Source organism: Mustela putorius, unplaced genomic scaffold (assembly GCF_011764305.1).
Source record: "Mustela putorius furo isolate JIRA1106 unplaced genomic scaffold, ASM1176430v1.1 tig00000129_pilon_pilon_pilon, whole genome shotgun sequence".
In the NCBI taxonomy this organism is placed as follows: domain Eukaryota; kingdom Metazoa; phylum Chordata; class Mammalia; order Carnivora; family Mustelidae; genus Mustela; species Mustela putorius.
In genome coordinates, this window is record NW_025421290.1 from 47,737,164 (window position 1) to 47,756,134 (window position 18,971).

General features: G+C 54.2%; 1 protein-coding gene across 4 annotated transcripts in view; it reads right to left on the reverse strand.

The window, feature by feature from the left end:
• Window positions 1-18,971, reverse strand: part of BCL11B (BAF chromatin remodeling complex subunit BCL11B) — a 93,773-nt gene that overhangs the window by 41,318 nt on the left and 33,484 nt on the right. For 2 of the 4 annotated variants that reach the window (XM_045073482.1, XM_013057322.2), the window contains exon 3: window positions 12,720-12,932. The exons of the other annotated variants lie outside the window; for them this stretch is intronic. In XM_045073482.1, coding sequence (XP_044929417.1) covers window positions 12,720-12,932 — 213 coding nt within the window. The remainder of the gene's footprint in view (window positions 1-12,719; window positions 12,933-18,971) is intronic. 4 annotated transcript variants of the gene reach the window in all.

Below are 18,971 nucleotides of genomic sequence, written 5' to 3' on the forward strand. Positions count from 1 at the left end.
GGAGACCGCAGTCTATTGTGGCCGCGGCCTCTGCCAAAGAAAACGCAAGCTTGCTTATTTTCTCCATGGGGCGCAACAGCGCCTGTGTGTGCCGGAACAGGATCGGCTGGCCGTGAAAAGAATTCTAAATAAAACACAAACATGGAATTTGGCAACGCCACAGAAGCAAGCTTAAGACTAATTCCAGCATGCGGACGGCTCTCACATAGTAAGTCTGGCTCCAGCATAAATGAAACCAGGCACTGTAAAATACCAAGCGAGCCGGAGTCTCAGCTTAAAGGGACAGAGCGCTGGTTCCAGGTATAAAAGCTTATTAAGCCGGCTTGCGCGGGCTCCATAAATCCATAGGTTATTAGCTGTTTGCTTTCAGCCAATCCCTCCTTAAAGAGATGCATATTAAGAGAGAGAACAACAAATGAAAACCATCACTTTGCACTTGACTTCCAGTGCAGCGGTTCTGGAAATACGGTGCTCATTACCTCAATGAGAGGAGAGACTTTCTGAAACCTCAAATAGCCACACTCGAAGGGGAGGAGGGAAGGTGGGTGGAGAGGGAGAGGGGCCACAGGGGGCCAGGTAAGGCCTCCCCATCCCTGTTGGAAGGATGAAAAGGACGCCGAGAACCAGAGTTGTCAGCAGGCAGGACTCGGCCACAGGGGGAAAAGCCACGTGGAGGCTGGAAAACCTCCACCCAGGGAAACAGCAACGATAATGGCTGTGAGAGTAATAATTATAGCTGTAATGACAGTAAAAATGTTACAGTAGTACCTGCCAACACTCACCACCTTGGTACATCAGCTGCTGCTGAAGGTGGTGTAACGGAACCAGGAAAGGGTTTCAAGCATGATGAGACACTTAAGGGCCCCGAAGTCAGACTGCCTCAGTTTCCCAATCTATAAAATGGGAACGGCAGTGCCTTCCTTGCAGAGTTGGGATGAGGGATACTGAGGACCAAGCCCACACGAAATGTTTGGTCAAGTGCTACCTATCCCACGAAGTTGCAGCCCCCTCATCGTACGGACCGGGAAACTGAGGTTCCTAAGGCTAGGTCACTCACCAAGGTCAAAGAGCTGGTAGGTGTCAGAGCCGGGATTTCAGACCAGCCGCCTGGCTGCTAAGCCAGCGGTCCTTGCACACGCACCCCTGGGTGGGTCACACCCGCACTGGGCTCGTTTTCCAGGACTGTGAACTGGGGTAGACAAGTGGATGTGGCCTCCCCCAGAAGGTAGTGAGAAGACAATTCTTCCCCAGAGAGAGATTCGCCCTCAAAACCTCTCAGCAGGCCACGGTACTGAAACTCGGCTGCACACCGCAATCCAGGGAGAATTACAAAGTTCAAGGAGGAAAATAATCAAAGGGCCTCTGCCATAAACACCCTGCACTGGGCAGGGGGAGGGGACCCTTGCTGTGCCGATAATTCCCCCCGGCCACCACACGTGCACACACAAACACAGACACACAGCAGACACGCTCGAGTTAACACTGACGTGTACAAACACACAGCATACACACATGAACACATGCATATGCATGGACCTCCCCACAGACACGTGTACAAATACGTGCACACACATATATTCCCACGCCCACACACATATGTATGCACGCTCACAGGTACACACATACACACAAATACTCACATGTAAACACACAAACACACAGGGCCTTTTATTACGGGGTCTGTGCCAGGCCCAAGGACCCTGGCAGAGGCAATGGGAAAAACCAGGGAGAAAATTACATGAGGCAATGTTTGGCTCCAAATAAAAAAGCCATGGAATGTTTTCCCTCAAGTCCTGGCTATTTCCCGCAGGTCCACTCAGACCCGGATCCCGCGCGGAGGGCAACGCAGCTCAGCCTTGCCCAGAGGAACTCCCGACCGCTGTGTCCCCAAGGTGAACCAGGTGCAGCCCTCCCAGGGCTACCAGCCACCTGATCAGGCATGGCGGGGACACCCCAGGTAACCCACAGGGGCCACAGTCCATCCGCTCGTGGCCGCTCCTCAGTGAAATACACGCTTAGCAAAAACAGGGCCCAGGACCCTGTCCTGACCCTCTGACTCCACCCCCTCCCCTGCTCTGCAAGCCTCCGCCGCCTGGCTTGGTGACGTCACACTCCAGTGGGCTCCGAGCTGCTCTTCCTGAAAAGATGCACGTCTTAGAAGATGCAGACTAAAAATACTCCTGGCTTCTCAGAGCCAGTTTACAAAAATAATTATATTTTCTTTAAGAAAATAGATTATAGGCAAGTATGTGTCCGTCTATTTTTAGTTCCTATTCAACTCTGCTAATTTTTTCTCATAATAATCGCCGCAGACTTTTTTTTAAAGCCACCCCCCACTCCGTTAATAATTGTGTTCTGACTTGGCACAGGGGTAGGATTGGTGGGGGGGAGGGGCACACAACCTTCCATAAACATAGAGGTCTGAGCTTTGCCCCAAGGTGACAGCATCTGAAAATAACTGGGACAAGGAACGTCTGACCATCTTGTTGGAGACCAGCTCAAGCCCAACCCAGTATTCTTTTGGGTGATCTTCTGTATATACCTTAACCCAAACCTGGGTTGTTCACAGAGGACATCAAACTGGGGTTCCTGCCCTGAAGGGGCCTACAATCCAGCAAGGGGTATGTTGTGGGTTGAAGAGTGTTACCCCCCCACCCCCGAAGCCCCACGTCCATAACCAAATCCTTGGAATCTATGACTGTGGCCGTATTTGGAAAAAGGACAGTGGCAGAGATAATTAAGTTCAGGATTTGAGATAAGATCATTCTAGATTATCCGGGTGAGCTCTAAATGGAGTAACCATTGTTCTTGTACTGTGGGAAGAAGACAGGTCCCAAGGATGAGGCCATGACTACAGATGCAGAGCTAGAAGATGTGGTCACAGCCAAGTCATGCCAGGAAATCACCAGAAGCTGGAGGAGGCCGGGAACAGATTCTCCCCCTGGAGCCTCCAGAGGGAGCACAGCCCTGCCGGCCCCTTGAGTTTGGACTTGCGGCCTCACGAAACTGTGAGGTGACAGTGGTCATCAGCTGCGGCAGCCCAAGGAATTAACACAGGACAACAGAAATCGCAGTCACAGAATAATCCTGACTGCAGTCCCATGATTACTTTCCCTCTAGCACGAAGGACCCGAGGTCCTGTGATCACAGAGGCAGACACTACAGTCCAACTCAGGATGCCCCCTCTCCCACTTCTCCCAGCCCGGCTGGGAAGCCAAGGGCGACATGATAGTCCCCAGGGGACAGGGACCCAGAGAGTGGTGGGACCCAGGACACCTGCCGGCTAGCCCTTGCTCGCAGGTGTTCTGGCTCTCGAGGACACAGTTCTTTCTGCTAAACCAAGCCCAAACCGTCACCCAAAGGACACAGCAGAAAGGAAAGTGAAAATTGTCCACTTGCAGAATTTTCTTCCCCCAAACTCTCAAGCTAGCAAAATGTTCAGCTGACTGCTAGGAACCAGCAGGCTGGGAGACAGGCCGTCACTGGGAAGCACTTAGGAGAGACGCAAGAGACCCTTACCCCAGGGTGAGACCTGCAAAGGAAATGTCCTGAGTGAGGTGGCCACTGGAGCCCGGCCACAGGCACCACATCCGAGCTCAGCAGGAGCCGGTTCCCTTCTGGACCCTCATGTGACTGGGGCCAGTGGTGACCCCCATCCCTGAGTCTCGGGGGGTCAGGGGAGGACGCGAGAAACGGGGACTCTGGAGCACTGTGGTAGGAACATAAAATGTGGCCGCTGCTTCGGGAAAGAGGTGGGCGTTTCCTCAATAAGTCAGAACCAGAATGACCACGTGGTCGAGCCATCCCGCCCCGGTGTACACGGCGAGCACTGAAGGCAGGGTCTCAAACCAGGAGCTGCACACCCCTGTCCAAAGAAGCACGGTTCACAGCGGCCACAGGGCGGGAACGAACAAGTGTGCATCCCAGGACAAACGGACACACACGACAGCAGTGTACCCACCAGACGGGATATCATTTGGCCTTTCCATGGAAGGGCATCATGGCACAGGCTACAGCATGCACGAAGCTTGAACTCGCTGTGCCCAGTGAAACGAGCCAGTCGCAGGGGGAGAAATATCGTCTGATGCACTTCTGTGTGACACCCAGAGTCAACCTCGCAGGGGCAGGAAGCAGGATGCAGGCAGGGGGAAACGGGGAGTTAGCCTTCGCGGGGATAGAGCTTCAGTTTGGGGTAACTGGAAAGTTCTGGAGACGGACGGTGGTGGCGAGAGCAGAGCACAGCGCATCGGGAAGGTACTTACTGTCACTGAACTGTCACCCAAAAATGGCTGGAAGGGTGACTTTTGTGTACTACATCAGGACAAAAAAAAAAAAAAAATCCAAGAGCCCTATCCTCACATCGCTGCGAGAAAGCATCTGTGGAGAGGGTGCACGCAGAGCCCAGGGTGCACAGTAGGCCCTCGGGCAATGGCTCCTTTACTATCAAATCAAGACGCGGAGGCACCTGTTAATAAAGCACAAGGAAGGTCGAGCAGGGTGTGCATGGGGGGGCAGCCAGGTACAGAGCTAAGGGTCAACTTGTGCACCCCATGGGCCTGTCCCATCGGCCGTTCCTCACCTCCCATTAACAAAGCAGTAATTAAAAATGTCTGGCTTTATGAAAAGATTCCAAATGCCCCTGTCTCTGCAGGTAGTGGCTCTGTTTTCGCATTAACCTCTTTCAAGAAGATCTAAGACCTCTGACTCCTTCCGCTGAAATCGAGTCCTGGCCTTCTATTTCCCAGGGGTGCAGCAGCCTGGGATTCAGCCACTCATGCCTCTCCCTCCGGGGCTCCCACTCACACCTGCCAGGTAGAAGGCCAGCAGGACGGCTGTCCACGAGCCAGAGAGCAAGGTTGGGAGCAGGCTGTATCCCCCAGACCCAAAGAAACCTGGGTTCAAATCCCACCTCTGCTGTCCACCAGCTGCGCAATTTCAGGCACATTCCACCACCTCTCTGGTGTGTCTCCTCGCCTGTAAGGGACAGGCTAGGTGACCTCCTAAGAAAGGTGATGGGAGACCTCAATATCTGGAAGGCCGCTGCAGAGGGCCTGCCTGACACACAGCAGGGGCACAGAAATGGTAACATGACTATAACCCGGTGGCCCCATTGCCAAGTGTAAGAAAGACACTGGTGCAAGAGTTAGAGCCACAGCTGACGCTTCCACGCCCGCTGACCATACACCATGGTCACACGCCAGCCCCTAAGGAGGGGCCTGAAGAGATGAGCAGGCAACAGCCCCCCCACCAAGGTGTGAGGGCAGGCTATGGGTGAAACCCCCCCAGAGGGACCCCTGCCCACCAACGGTTTCTCCCCACTGATTTCTGGATTAAATTGGCCAGCCTTGATTATGTTTGGATAAACTATATTTCATGGTTTAGACTATTTGGGTTTGATTGTGAAATATGTACAGCACACAGCCCCTCCCCCTTGCCCAGCCTTCGGGTTTAAAAAGTCAAGTACATTTTGTTCCCACCATCAAGGAAAAAAAAAAAAGACAACACCAAGAACACCTCAGGCTTTAAGGAGAACCAAAATATGTTTCTCTCCAGTGAAGAAAAATTGCTTCTAGGGGACTCCGTGCAAAAAATGAGAAGGCGGGGCACTGGCCTGGCTCAGTGGGAGGGCCATGTGACTCTCGATCTCGGGGTTGTGAGTTCAAGCCCTATGTTGAGTGTAGACATTGCTTAGACATGAAAACTTACACACACACACACAAAGTGAGGAGCTGACTGAGAGCATTCTGTGTCTCCTCTTTCTCTCGGAGACATGAACTCGACCTCTCTTGGGTCTTCACCGTCCACCAGCATTTCCCGAGCCGGGCCCTGGAACCCTGGAGACACGGCAAACCCAAGTCACAGGGACCGGCACTAAGGCTGTGATAAGGACACCTACCGGGTCCCTGCCTCCCAGCCAGACCCCAGAAGGCCAGTCTGAGGGTGATGAGAACATCCTCCCCAGTGCCCCAAGCCTCTTCTTTTGCGCCCGAGTTCCCTTTTGAGGACTAAAGATGGATTCTCTGGGTCCTCATAAGTCACTCACAACTTGGACCCCACAGGGGCGCCCCGAGCTGGAGGAGGCTCGCCAGGTCAGCAGACCTCTGGCTGACACCCATATCCACGTCTGTCACTGGTCACACATTGAAAGAAGCTGTCCAACCTCCAGCCTCACCTTCTCCATCGAGAAAGCCTCAGAGGATCTGCAGAACCCTCCTTGCTCCGGGAGGCTCAGTCCTTTCAATTTTTTTCTGCAGAGAAAGCATTCCTGTCCAGCCCGGCCACCGTGGCAAAAACCCTGCTGAGCTCATTCCTGGACCCCCGTGTCCTGCCCCAGATTAGGCAGCAGCATGGCCGGCAAACAAAGACCATAGGGACCCTCCCAGGACCATGTCTGAATGTGATCTGGCTTCCTCGAGCGAGCTGCATTTCCTATGCCCCTGTTTGAGCCATTCGGAGACCATTCTGAGACAGAAGGGCAGAGCTACAAGCTCTGAGCCCTAAGATCCTCATGAGCAAAAGGGAGACCACCTCTTTTTAGGGGAGTTAAGAGGATGGAGTGGAATGAGCAAAGTGTGCAAAGTATTGAGGACGGTGCTGGCACATAGTAGGCCTGCACAAAACCCTGGCAAGTCGCAGGAACAGCGACAGCGATGATTTCCTGGGCAGCAAACTTGCAAAGGGATGGCAGCCAAGTCGTCATCTTCAGGCATCGGGCGGGGGGACCCACGTCTTCTCCAGAGCCCAGCTTCATCCTCCGCGCCTCTCACACCTCCCACCGCCTCTGCTTCCCCACGCGCTGGTGCTCAGCGGTGGCCTCCCCGACGCAGTGGCCATTCAGCAGGACCTCCAGTGCAGGGACGACAGGTGGATACTTCCAGTGTCCCCAGTTCACACGGAAGGAAACTGAGGCTTGGGGAGAGGAGGTGGCCATCCAGAAGTCACAATCATACCCAGGTACCTTGAGGACAGGGACCAAGTACAGGCTCAACTCTGCAGCTTCCCACAGTGCCTCCAGGCCTCTCCCAGCAGCATGTGTCCACAGTGACATTTCGTTTCAAACACGAACCCATCCACAGAGCCCCGGGAAGGGATGGGGCAGCCAACGATCCAAGCACAACCACGGAACGTCTCAAACCGAGGACACACGGAGGCGTGTTCCAACCACAGATGGCAAAACTGAGGGTCCAAGAAGCTAAACGTGCAGGGCTCCTCAGAGCAAAGACTCTGCTGCCAAATCAGATTGTGTGCTTCATGTGGCTGTAGCTGGAGGCCAAGCCCCCAGCCTGAACTCAGGTGGGGGTGATCTGGCCTGGTAGGCAGAGCCCTAAAGGGCACAGGGCCCATGTCACAGTGTCCGTCTCAGCAACCCCATCTAGATCACGAAGGGGTTGCATGGGATGATCTCCTGATGCCCCGGCCCTAGGTCATGAGAGACGAACTGAAGCCACAGGTCACCTGAAGGGAACCCACTTCTGGACTACTCCGCCGCACGCCACGTGGAGGACCCCCAGCCTCCTCCGCCACATTCAGATCCCCTTCAAAGTGGCAGAACGCGGCCGCCTGCCCCGGGATCTCTGATGTCGGTGGCCAGTGCTGGTTCCTCACATCCACTAACTGCTTTAAAGCCCTGCATCCAGCACTGCATTAAAAATTAATTACACATGCTATTTTATTGCTAGTGCATAATGTAATAAGCACCAGCTGTGCTGAACAGTCAAACTCCTTTTTAAGACAGCTATAAAAAAAAAAAAAAAAGGAAAGAAGGAAGAAAAGAAAGAAAGAAAGAAACTGCACTTCCAAATGCCTCTCCTGTCAGAGCAGAAAAACAGCAACATCTTGTACGGATTTGAACAGAATTCTTTGATTTAGCTCTGCCTTCAGAACGTCTGAAGGGCCGGCTCGGAGTGAAACAGAATCTGGCATGGTTTGCAGTGGTCTCCTCTCCGGGATATTGCTGGGACCCCTTTTATCCAAGGACAGTCACACTGGTAGGTGCCCCTGCATCATCCCCGCCCCCCAGCAGGCAGCACTGCCCTCCTTCTGGCCCCCTGGAAACACGGCACCCAGCCCTGTAAGTGCTGGAGCAGATGGGACTCCAGGACTGTCGGCTTTCCTGGAGTCCTCCCCAAGCCCTGCTGCCCTGTGCCACCTTGAGCAGCCTGGAGAGTCGCTTCCTCTGTCCCGGGGCCCTGGCCGTGCTCGGTGGCTTCTCCCAGTACCTCCCTCAATCACGAAAGGAGGCACCTACGTTCTACAGATAGGTGGTCCAGAGCGGCCTCTGCAGCAGTGTGACCCCCCAAAGCAGGCAGACACTGAGCAGAATCCACTGAACAGGCATGCGAGAATCACCCACGGGTGGCAAATGCCGGACCACCAGCCCCCTTGGCAATGTAGACATCGCGAGGTGTACAGATGACTCTTTAAATTTTTAATGACTCTCCTGAGAGCGCTTTTCCTCCAGTGAGCCAACCCCCACTGACGCTGGAACCTGGTCAGCCCCGAAAGACTCACAACAAACATGACTTTGCCGAGGGAATCACGGGAGCACGTCTTGAGCCTTCCCCAGACCGAGGGCTTCTGTCCACACACGTTCATCCACACTCAGTTCGCTTCTTCCCGCTGCCCATACTCACCCCTCCCTCCAGAGTCTCCACGGAGGCCCTCATGCCCTACTGGGGAGCCCCTGCATCTCGGGCAGCATCACCCTTTGGCTTCCCGCTGATCCTCCAGTGTTAATCAAACCCAGTTCAGAATGAAACTACCGCGTGCTTCTTGTTCTGGTATGAAATGTGCAAAGCACAGACCATATCATTAACATAAAACTTCCAGAAATAAGGCCACTTTCCAGACAGACTGTATTAATTGCATCAAGCTTCTACAGCTGGGGTGGTCTAATCCACAGTGTCCCATTGGATGACTCCGGTTATAAAAACCAACACAAACGAACACTGGGATAAAATTGAAGGAGGAGAACACGATAGATTCTACTGTTACACCCTACTATTTACTTACAGGTATTCTTTTATCTTTATTGTCCCTTTAACCCATGCCAAGAAACCCCAGACTAGTTAAATAACACAGCAAGCAATTTCAGTAGAAAAGTAAATTGAATTTAACTTTACAAGATTGCCCTGTGATTTCAGCATCTACTAATGACTGCAACTGACTCCTTCTATTAAATCCAAACACTTCCACTTCCCCGAGCTGGGATCCTGTGTGTTCTTGCGTGAGACCTTGAACTTCACCGTGCACATGTATTAATCACAGGAGCTGATGACCATTTGTGGCTTTTAAATATGCAATGAAGTTTCTAGGTTCCTTTTCCACCTCACAATGCTGGTACATGATCTGAGCCAGCCAAGAGACTAAATGCCTTTAAGAATGGAACCTGGAGATCCAGCCTGATGTAAAATTTCAGACAGGTAACTGTGTCTTCTGCACAAGCAGGAGTCAGAACTTCTACAGGGCTCACTCAGCATGAGGCTCGGGTCACAGAACCTGGCGATGTATAACCTCACTCGATCCTCAAAAAAGCTTTCAAGGCATGAACTATCACTGCTCCCATTTTATAGGTGGGAAAACTGAGGAACAGGGAGGAAAACGGCTTGCCCCAGGTCACAAAACCATTCAGAACAGCACCCTTCATTCGGGCAGGGGATGTTGACAGTCATGGAAACCCTGGAAGGGGAAACAGTTCAGAGCTTTCCAAGACCCAGATGTTTCCGAACCGGCCTCTGAACACCCCACCCCTACTCTGGGGACCTAAGCCAAGTCACGTGCCCAGTCGTCCACCGCAGCCAGTAACTGAAACACATCAACATCATCTGTTCTAGAAGTCAAATGTGAAGCCTCATTTTTAAACATCACGTATGTATCGCATGATACACATCCGAGGGAGAACGGCTCCTTCAAGGTCACCAGCCAGGTGGAGTGAGGGCCAGGACCATAGCCCAAGCTTCTCCACTCCACCAGTGCCCTGGGGAGGTCCCTACATGAAATTTCTCAGGGAAGAAACTTCAGTTTCCAGGAACGCCCAGACTCAGAGCCCTCCCATTATCTCAGCAGGGTCAACAAGCAAAGAAGAGCCCCAGTCCCTCCCCCCCCGTGACCATCAGGAGGTCGGTGGTGGAGGGCCTGGGAGGCAGGGCTGTTGGGGACGCCGCCAGCCAGAGCGGGACACAAACACACACACAAACCTGTGTGGCTTGCTCCCCATAAAATCACATCCTTCTATAAATAACTGTGAATGCCTTCACGGGCATGCAATTAACCTGTGTGAAACACGGTTACTCCGGGGTTTTCCGTATTAATTTGAAGAGATAGGTTCAGTGCATCCTGATCTGAAAAGAGACAAAACAAAGTAAGGATGGCGGCCCCTCTCCGTCTTTACAGAGGACTGCTTCTTCCTAACGGGTTACTGCGAATTCAATGACTCCATTACAACTACTAATTAAACAGGCACTAAAAACACTTCAGCAAACAGCCCAGTGCCAGCGACAGAAGCCACAAAGGGACAAAAACCTCCAGAACAGGGTATCTTCAGGTAAGGAAACTGGTCGGAAAGTATGGGGCAGGCAAATGAACGGGGATCCAACAGTGAAAGAGGACAGCGCCAGAAATCGGCCTGGCGTCACAGGCCCAAGAGCGGTCTCCAAGGAAGGTTGGGAAGGGTGGTCTCAGAGACCCCAAGAACAGACCCCACCCTGCCTTGATGCCCTCCCTGGGCACTAACATGCATTTGGGGGCTGCTCACAGACTCTATGCCCTCATGGCATCAAGTTCTAAAATCTTAGAGGGCCTCTAAACCAGATGAGCCAATGCGAGAGGCGAAGCAGGTTTCGGATGACCAGTCAGGGTCAAACCCCCCTCTGCCCTTCCATCCCCTTCCAAGAATGGTCTCCGCGGGTGCCCATTCCCGCACTCCCCGTCTCCACCCCTGCAAGCTGCGGGAGGGCCAGACCCGCTGTGCCTGACTCCACCTTGGTTTGCACAACGCCAATGTCGTGAAACAATGACTGAACGTGGGCCATGAGAAGCCCATCTCCAAGCCTCACTTTCTCATCTGCAAAATGGGGAGAAGAGACTACCTCCTAAGGTCACTATGGGAATTAAATTCAAGAATGCACACCGAAAGCCCCGTGCAATCCTGCACACGGGATAGGCCCTCCACATGTGGCCCTTGAAGGAAGGGGCGGCACTGTGGCTGAGGGCAGACGTGTGGCTACCAGAGCCAACAGAGGGTTAAGTGAAGCCCCGGGCGCACCTCTGCCAGGGGGAATCATGTTTCTGTACCACAGAACTTGCCTGAGTCTAGTCAGAAACACTCGGGATGATCGTTGAGAGCACGCCCCCCCCCCCGGGGGGGCGGCAGGAGGCTGCAGAACTCATTACAGGAAGCTCTGAGAGCAGGGCAAAGCACCCCGACGAAGTAGGCACCCCTCGCTCAGCAAGCAGACATCACAGTGCAGCCCTACAGAGCTGGGATGCGAGCTCCGGTCACTCCAGGCACTCGGGCGGCCTGGGGCAGGGAGCCGGCCGCTTTGCTGGCAGGGTCGACTCCTTCCTGGACAGTTTCAGTCTTTGCTTTGTGCATTCAAGGCATGAGCCCAGGACTATGATGCCACCATACACCACAGCGGGAGCTGCTGAAGGCCGCAGGCCACCTGACCAGCAGGAAGGCCTGCGAGGCTCTGGCCCCCCGCAGAGCTGACAGTCTCTACCAGGGACCATCCTTCAGGACAGCTTCAACTAAAGCAAAACCTGTCCCAGAAAAATAGTTTTCCCTTCACTACCCAAATCAAAAGAAAGCCTGCAACAGGCCTGGTGACAAAGCTGGGGCAAACTGAATGGGCCCCAGCCCTGCACAGCTCCCCCACCTCTTCTCCTGACCGCGCCCGGAAACCAGACCTGGGGTGCTCCTCCCCGCCTGTGTCTGTGTCAGCATGCCGGCACCAGGCCCTCGGGGGGAGAGGCTGAGATGGGAGGCCTGTGCCCACAAACTCCAGGGACCCCAGGCCCCAGCAGGAGTTGGGTTGTTTCCGGAGAGAGAGGTGGGGGGCGTTGTGCGGTGGCTGCCCGTGCGTTCGTCTGTACGAAGGCCAGCCACACAGACCTGCCAGGGGGCACACAGTGGGGACGTGCATGGCCCTAGCCCACAGGCACCCCGCAAGGCTTCACCCCCTCCCATGGCCACAGCTGAAAGTCTCCTTCAGAGCGACTCTTTTTGTTTCAAAGTTAATAGGCAACACATTCTGGCAAAGAGAAACTTGGCATTTTGGACGGCTCCGGCTTTGTGCACAGGCGGCCGGGGAGTCTCCCCCCCAGTGCTGTCTGCAGGGTGGGGGGCAGTGACTGGGGCGGGGAGGAGGCGGCAGTGGCGAGGGCAGGAGAAAACTTCAGATGTTAAGTGTTATCCAATCAAGCTTTAGCCAAACAGCCCAAAGACATGAACTTTGGAAGCTGCAGGAGTGCATTCTGGGAGTGAGACACTCAGAACGGACAGACGTGTTGGGGGACCTCCTGACGAATAGGGACAGGGGCACAATGACGTGCTTCCCCACTTCCCCTGCGCCCCCCAAAATGCCTTTAGGGGTGCGACTGCACATCCTCCCTGGGCCCCCCCTTGCCCGGCCCCCCTGGGAGGGGCAGCTGCCAGCCTGGCCCAGGGCACACCCCGCCATCCCGGGGAGCCCGCCCTCCCCACCGCGGCCGTCTGTTACCTGACAACTGACACTGGCATCCAAAGGGAGCCTCCGTCTGACCCTCACCCTGAGTCCCGTCCCCCGAGACCGGGCGCGCGCTGCAGCACGGCAGGGGGAAGCAGGGCGGCAGAGCGCCCAGGGTGCGCAGAGGCGGAGTGATCACGGACGGGTGAGGGTGGGAGGAGGCAGCTATGGGGGCCGCCGCCGGCAGCTGGGCAGGCCTGCACGGCCCTGGAGAAAAAACAATAAAAAAGACTGGTCAGTCGGGCCCTGGACCATACAAGGGACCTGGGGTGTGGGACAGGGGCCCGGGGCAGAGGGCTGCAGGCCACCCTTCCAGAAAGGGAGGCCCCAGGGTGACTGGCCCTGCAGGAAGGTGACCAGGCACAGGCAGGCGGCAAGAGGCCAGGGAAGTGGGTGGGGGCCTCGTGGGCTCCTCCTTCCACAGCTGCCAGGATGGGCTGTCTTGGGACCAGACTCCCATCCGTGGGGGGGCTCAAAAGAGGTTGTCAGAGCCCTTGTACCTGGGAAGCCCCCCCCCCCACCACGTGGAGGCTTCCGGAGGGTTCTGGAGCTGGCTCCCTTTGGGGATTCATTCCCAAAAACCTGGTCCACCCCCCTCTGGAGGAGCTGAGAAGCTCCAAGCCACCACTGTCTGCTATATCAGGACAGGCTGCTGGTACAGGCCGTGGACACCTCAGTCTACCTCTGAGCACCTGGGCACTGGTTAACCTGCGGGCCTGGAGGATGGCCAGTTGGTGTCTCTCTCCAGCCCACGGTCACCCTCAGCAGCCTGAGCTTCAAGCACACAGCACACAAGCCCCAAGGCCATCCGGAAGGCTTTGAACCCCACCCCCCAAAAGAAAATCCTGGCACTGCCCAGCACCTGTCCTCACGCCTCGGGCCTGCTGGGGGCGCCTCCCCCATCTGACAGCCAGGACGCAGGGCCTGGAGCTCTCTTGCCTCTGCCCAGCCCCATGGCTCGCCCGACTCCCCGGCAAGGCCTGCGTTTGATTTGGCCGTTTATCTTAAATGGCTAAGAGACCACCAGGGCAAAAATCTGTGTGAAGCCCTTGCCAAAACCACAAGTGAAGAAGCCCAAATTCCCTGGGTAAATAATTGAGCGGGGAAGCATCAGAGAGACAAAAAGAAAACACCAACAAGATGAGGGCAGCTGGGCCCCGGCTCCGCCAAGGAGGCCACCCGACACCGCTCACCATCCCACACGGGCCGGCAGGGAGGGGTCTGCCCACCTCGGGGCCCCCCATGGGATCCCCCCACCCAGGAGAGCCACAGGGCACCACGAGCCCACTTCCAGCCAGGATCCTGTCAGACCCCCTCCTGAGAGAGCCTTCCAACATGCCCAGGGCACAGGGCCTGGGAGACCCACTGCACAGACTGGCAAACTGATGACGGGCCCGCTGCCCCACCAAGTCCGGGCCACCTGGCTCCAGAACAGGGCTCACCCGCTCTGGCACCTGCCTCTACAAACCGTGTGCTATCCAGGGCCTTTGAGAAGACGGCAAACGTCCTGCCGAGAAGCCAAAGCTACGTGGACTCCTCAACACGACTAAAGACCTCCTATGAGGCGAGGCTCAGGGCCCGGGGCATGGCCGAGCCCATGACAGCCCCAGAAGGGAGGGCATGGCCAATGACCTCATGCCGCTCCAGCCACAGACTCAGTGCTGGCCTCCACGTAAAGTCAGCACCTGAGGCCAGGTTCCCCCACCTCCTCCCAGAAGCCTGCCCTGGCCAGTCCTCGCCTAAGGCCCTGCCCCAGCACCAGACACCACACATGCCATCCTGTCTGCCTCTCCTGCCTTCACACCGCAGAAGGCTCCCAGCACGGCTCTGTGCCAAGCACCTAGCATAGCACCACAACAGGCCAAGGCCTCACTCAGCTGAGAAAACCAGCCCCCATCCCACAGAGGCTACTGAGGCTCACAGAGACCTGGGACTTGAACCCAGTTGAGTCTCCAAAGCCTGGATACGCCGTGCCTCTCCGTCGGCCTGCAGCTAGGGTGGAGGGACCAGGGTGCCCCGGGATGCTGAGAAAAAGGGCCATGTGGGGTGGAGGGAAGCCAGAGGGTCCTTGGGCTCACTCGGGCCATGGGAGACTGAAAAGAGCAAATCCAGGCCCCCAGGTTCTGGGTGAAACCGTGACACAGACACCACCATTTACCATGGCTGAGTAAGAGAGACAGGAGTGCCCAGGACTGCTGAAGTAGAAACGGAGCAGAACCTAGGTCACCAAGATTGGGAGAAATGACCTAAGGGCAGGTCCAGCCATACCTCTCTCCTTCTAGAAAGGTCAGGCTTAGACCAGGGTCTTTAAAGGCAAAGTCATGTCCCCACTTACATAGGGATGCAAGGCCAAGCTGCCCCCTGGAGGGGCTTCCATATGCCTCATTAAGAATTCCAACCTCACTGAAGACCACCTGTTCCAAGGGCTAGCTCAATGGAGACAGGGGAGGGGACAACAAGAGTGAGTGGCTTCTAATCCAAGCTGCCCACAGAGAACACTCCAGTTGCTCTCAGAAGACCTCTGCCCTGGGGGAATCCCTCTCCCCAGCCCTAGCAGCTTAACTCAAGGGTGAACTCCAGAAAAGCCTCTCCTGAAGCTAGAGTAAACATAGAAGGCAATGCTAGAAGTCGTTTGACCACAGGAAATGTCCAGAGTTGGCAAGTCCATAGAGACAGGAGAAGGTAGACAAGTGGTTTCAGAGGCCGGGGGTGGGGGAGTGTAGGCTAATGGGAACACGGTTTTTTCCTGGGGCTATGAGAATGTTCTGGAATTAGACAGTGGTGGTGATGGTTGCACAACATTGTGAAGACGCCCAAAACATGGGACCCCTGGGTGGCTCGGTCGATAAGCATCTGCCTTTGGCTCAGGTCATGATCCCAGTGTCCTGGGATCGAGCCCCCCAATCTGGGTCCCTACACAGCAAGAAGCCTGCTTCTCCCTCTCCCTCTGCTACTCCCTCCTGCTTGTGCACTCTCTCTCTCTCTCTCTCTCAAATAAATAAATCTTAAAAAAAAAAAAAAAACCCAAACCACTAACTGTCCACCTTAAAGTGATTAAAAGGGCAAAGTCCAAGGTGAGGACCTTCCGGCCTCAGCACCCATCCCAGGCCGACTCCCAAGCCCTTGTCCACCCTCCAGGAAGGAGGCCTGCAGTCAAGCACCGGCAGGAAATCCAGAACACACTCGACAGCGCCCTCGAGGCCTGGTGACAACAGACTGACACACAGAGGAAGTCGGAGCTCAGACGCAGGCCTGGAGCAGAGGCCTGGGCCCGATCCCCTCTGCCATTTCTTGGCCACGTGACGTGGGGTGAGTCACTCGCTCAGAGCCCCGCCCTTAAAGGAAGGTCAGGACAAGCCTGGCCAGAGCCTGGCTTCCAGTGAACACTCCCCGAATGGCCACCACCGTCCATTTGTTTTCCACTCTGGAACCATTCGTGCCCCACCCCCCGAGCCTGGCACGGAACGTCTGTCGGGTGCTATGGGCTGCAGAAGGCACCCAACAAAGCCCCTCAAGACACTTTTTTTAAAGGGTTTCTTCTGCGGTCTAGTTGGGTCCCCTCTGGAACTGGAACCGCACCCAAGGTATGCGACAGAGGGACACCAAGGCGCCATCTCAGCTTTATGCAGGATCCAGGCGGCTTAAACATAAAACCCGGCTGGCCCGACTCCTTACGGTGGAGGCTGGCTTTCATGAGGGGAAAGGAAACAATGAGCACGGAGATCCTATCATTTAAGGCCAGGAGCCTTTCCAGGAGTAGGTGCTATGACCCTCCCCCGTCACCAGTGACGAAACTGAGGCGCGTAGGGGTTAGAACATCGCTCTAGGCCACCTGTACAAAGAGGCACAAAAGAGTCCCAAACTACGATCCCTAAAATGTTTCTTAAGCCCCAAATCAGGGTACAAGGCAGTTTTTACTGCCTCCATGCTGAGGGTGTTTGGAACCTGTCTCCCTTCTAGAGGGGCCCCGCAGATGTTCCTGCTTCATCCTCACACATGCGCACTACCCCGAGGGCACGCCCACACCCACCGGAGTGTAGACACAAAAAACTGCGCCTGGAAAAACCCCAGCCTGGCGGGGAGGGGAACATGCACCCTTCCCAGAGCCGGGTCCTCCGGCACCCCTCCCGCAGGGGAGGGTTACGGGTTCCGAGCTGGCGAGAAGAGCTCTGGAGTACACTGTACTGAAGATGTAGATTTTTCTCCCTACTGGTGCTTTTCAATTGATACATTTTTTAAGCCAAGAACTCCTACTGATAGTGCAAAAATGAGTCATAGATCAAGGAGGGAGACAGACAGGGAGCGAGCGCTTGTGAGTGAGGGCCACTGGCAAGGAAACCTGACAATCCCCGTGCCCCCTCCCCCCATGCCAAGACATTAATTCTCACAAGTCGGAGAAAATTACTATGCATGAATGCAAAAAGCATGATCAGGAGTAATTAACATGGCTTCATATGCAAATTTTATTAATGCAGAAGTACAAAGTCATTATGCAAATGAAACTTACGTCAACTCTCTTGACAAATATTCATCTCTGAGGCTCAAGTTTCTCCCTTTTTATTTATTTATTTAATTCTTCTCTCCCCCACCCTTTTTTCCCCGGGTCCTTTTTTTTTTTTTTTTTTTTTTTAAGAGGGTGGAGGGTCGGTTAGTGGTGGTGGCCGCTTCAGCAGCAGCAAGCCATGAGGACTGTTTGACAAGTTTGCAAAGTTGTTTTTCAACCAGAGAAATTTATTCTTGCATTGTTGATTTTTTTTTTTTTTTTGGTTGTTGGCAGGTACAAGACAGCTCATAGGAGAAGAGGAAAAAATTAAAAAAAAAAAAATTAAAAAATAAAAAAAAGCTCTGGGCAGCAGGCAGCCAATCAAAACGCCAGAGCCTGTAATGAGGGCGATTGATGGCTGTTTGGCTTTTACTGCAGGGTAATGAACTAGAATCCAGTCTGAGGAGGGGGGAAAATATGAATATTCATGAGACTGTGCTCCTGCCTTTGATGATTAAAGAAATTTTTAATATTCAAATAAGCGCTTGCCAAGTGATTAACAAAGAACATGCACGCAGAAATATGGAAATGGGAGCCGGGAAAGATTTGAGAGGCGAACAGACTGCTGGAAAGGCAGCCCCAAATTTCATAAACAAGATCGGCAGATAACCCAATTCGCACACGGGCAAATAAAAACATTTCTTTCGGATCGCTTAAATATTTTGCCAGCTACTTTGTCTTAAGGATGATAAAAATGCTATGTATTAAGGGGGGAGGGGGGAGAGACAGAGAGAGAGGAACCGCATGAAGTCAGACACACTGCTCCTGCTTAAGAATCTATCCCAATTCTAGTCCCCCTCCCCCCAGCCCGACGGGAAATCAGGACTCTTTTTCTGGTTTGTTAAAGAGAGAGGATGGAGGGAAGCCAGCTCAGACTGGAAAACTCAGGGCTGGAGGTTCAGGTCAAATCACGTCTAGGCTGACCTACGGCCCAAAGACAGGAGACTAGGCTGTCTTTGCGGGGCAGGAAGTGGTGACTTGAGCCCTCCAATCTAGAAAGCTCAGGGCCTCCTCTGGACTCAGGCCCCGGTCAAAAGACTGAAAGACGGGGTCACAGGGAATAAAGGGGGCACACACATCTCGGAGAAGTTGAAAGGCCTCAGATTTCCACATGGGGTCTGGCCCAGGCATCTTTGGGGCCACCGAGGAGGGGGTCCCAGCGATCCCACAGGCTTCACTAGCTGTGAGCTAGGGCCGCACGTTCATACCCTAACAGCTCCACCACGGGTTCACATTGAAGCACATAATAACAGTATTAGCTGGTAAAACGATCCTGCAGTTAAAATACATCTAATTAGCAGCCGATGACATCCATTTTGGCAATTTCCTATTTGAAAGAAGTGGAGTGCCACCTTAAATGAGACAGGCAGTGGGTACTCACCCAACAAGACCTAGGCTTCCCACCATTTGTCTCTCTCTCTCTCCATTTGGGGTGAAGGGGGGCTGAGAGAGCAGGAAGGGGGGCGGATTCTAAGCAGTCTTCTTTGTTACTCAATTTCAGAACTGCACGGGTCTGGGGGAGGGGGCCCTCCACAAATAAATTCCCTCACTCCACAGATACTATTTCATCTTCTTCATTTTTAATCACCAAGGTCTGGTAACCAGCAAATGCCAGAACTTGTTTTTCATTTCATTATAAAATACATCATCATTGTCGTCGTCATCGTCATCATAAACAAAACAGAAAGGGAATCCAAGCTGAG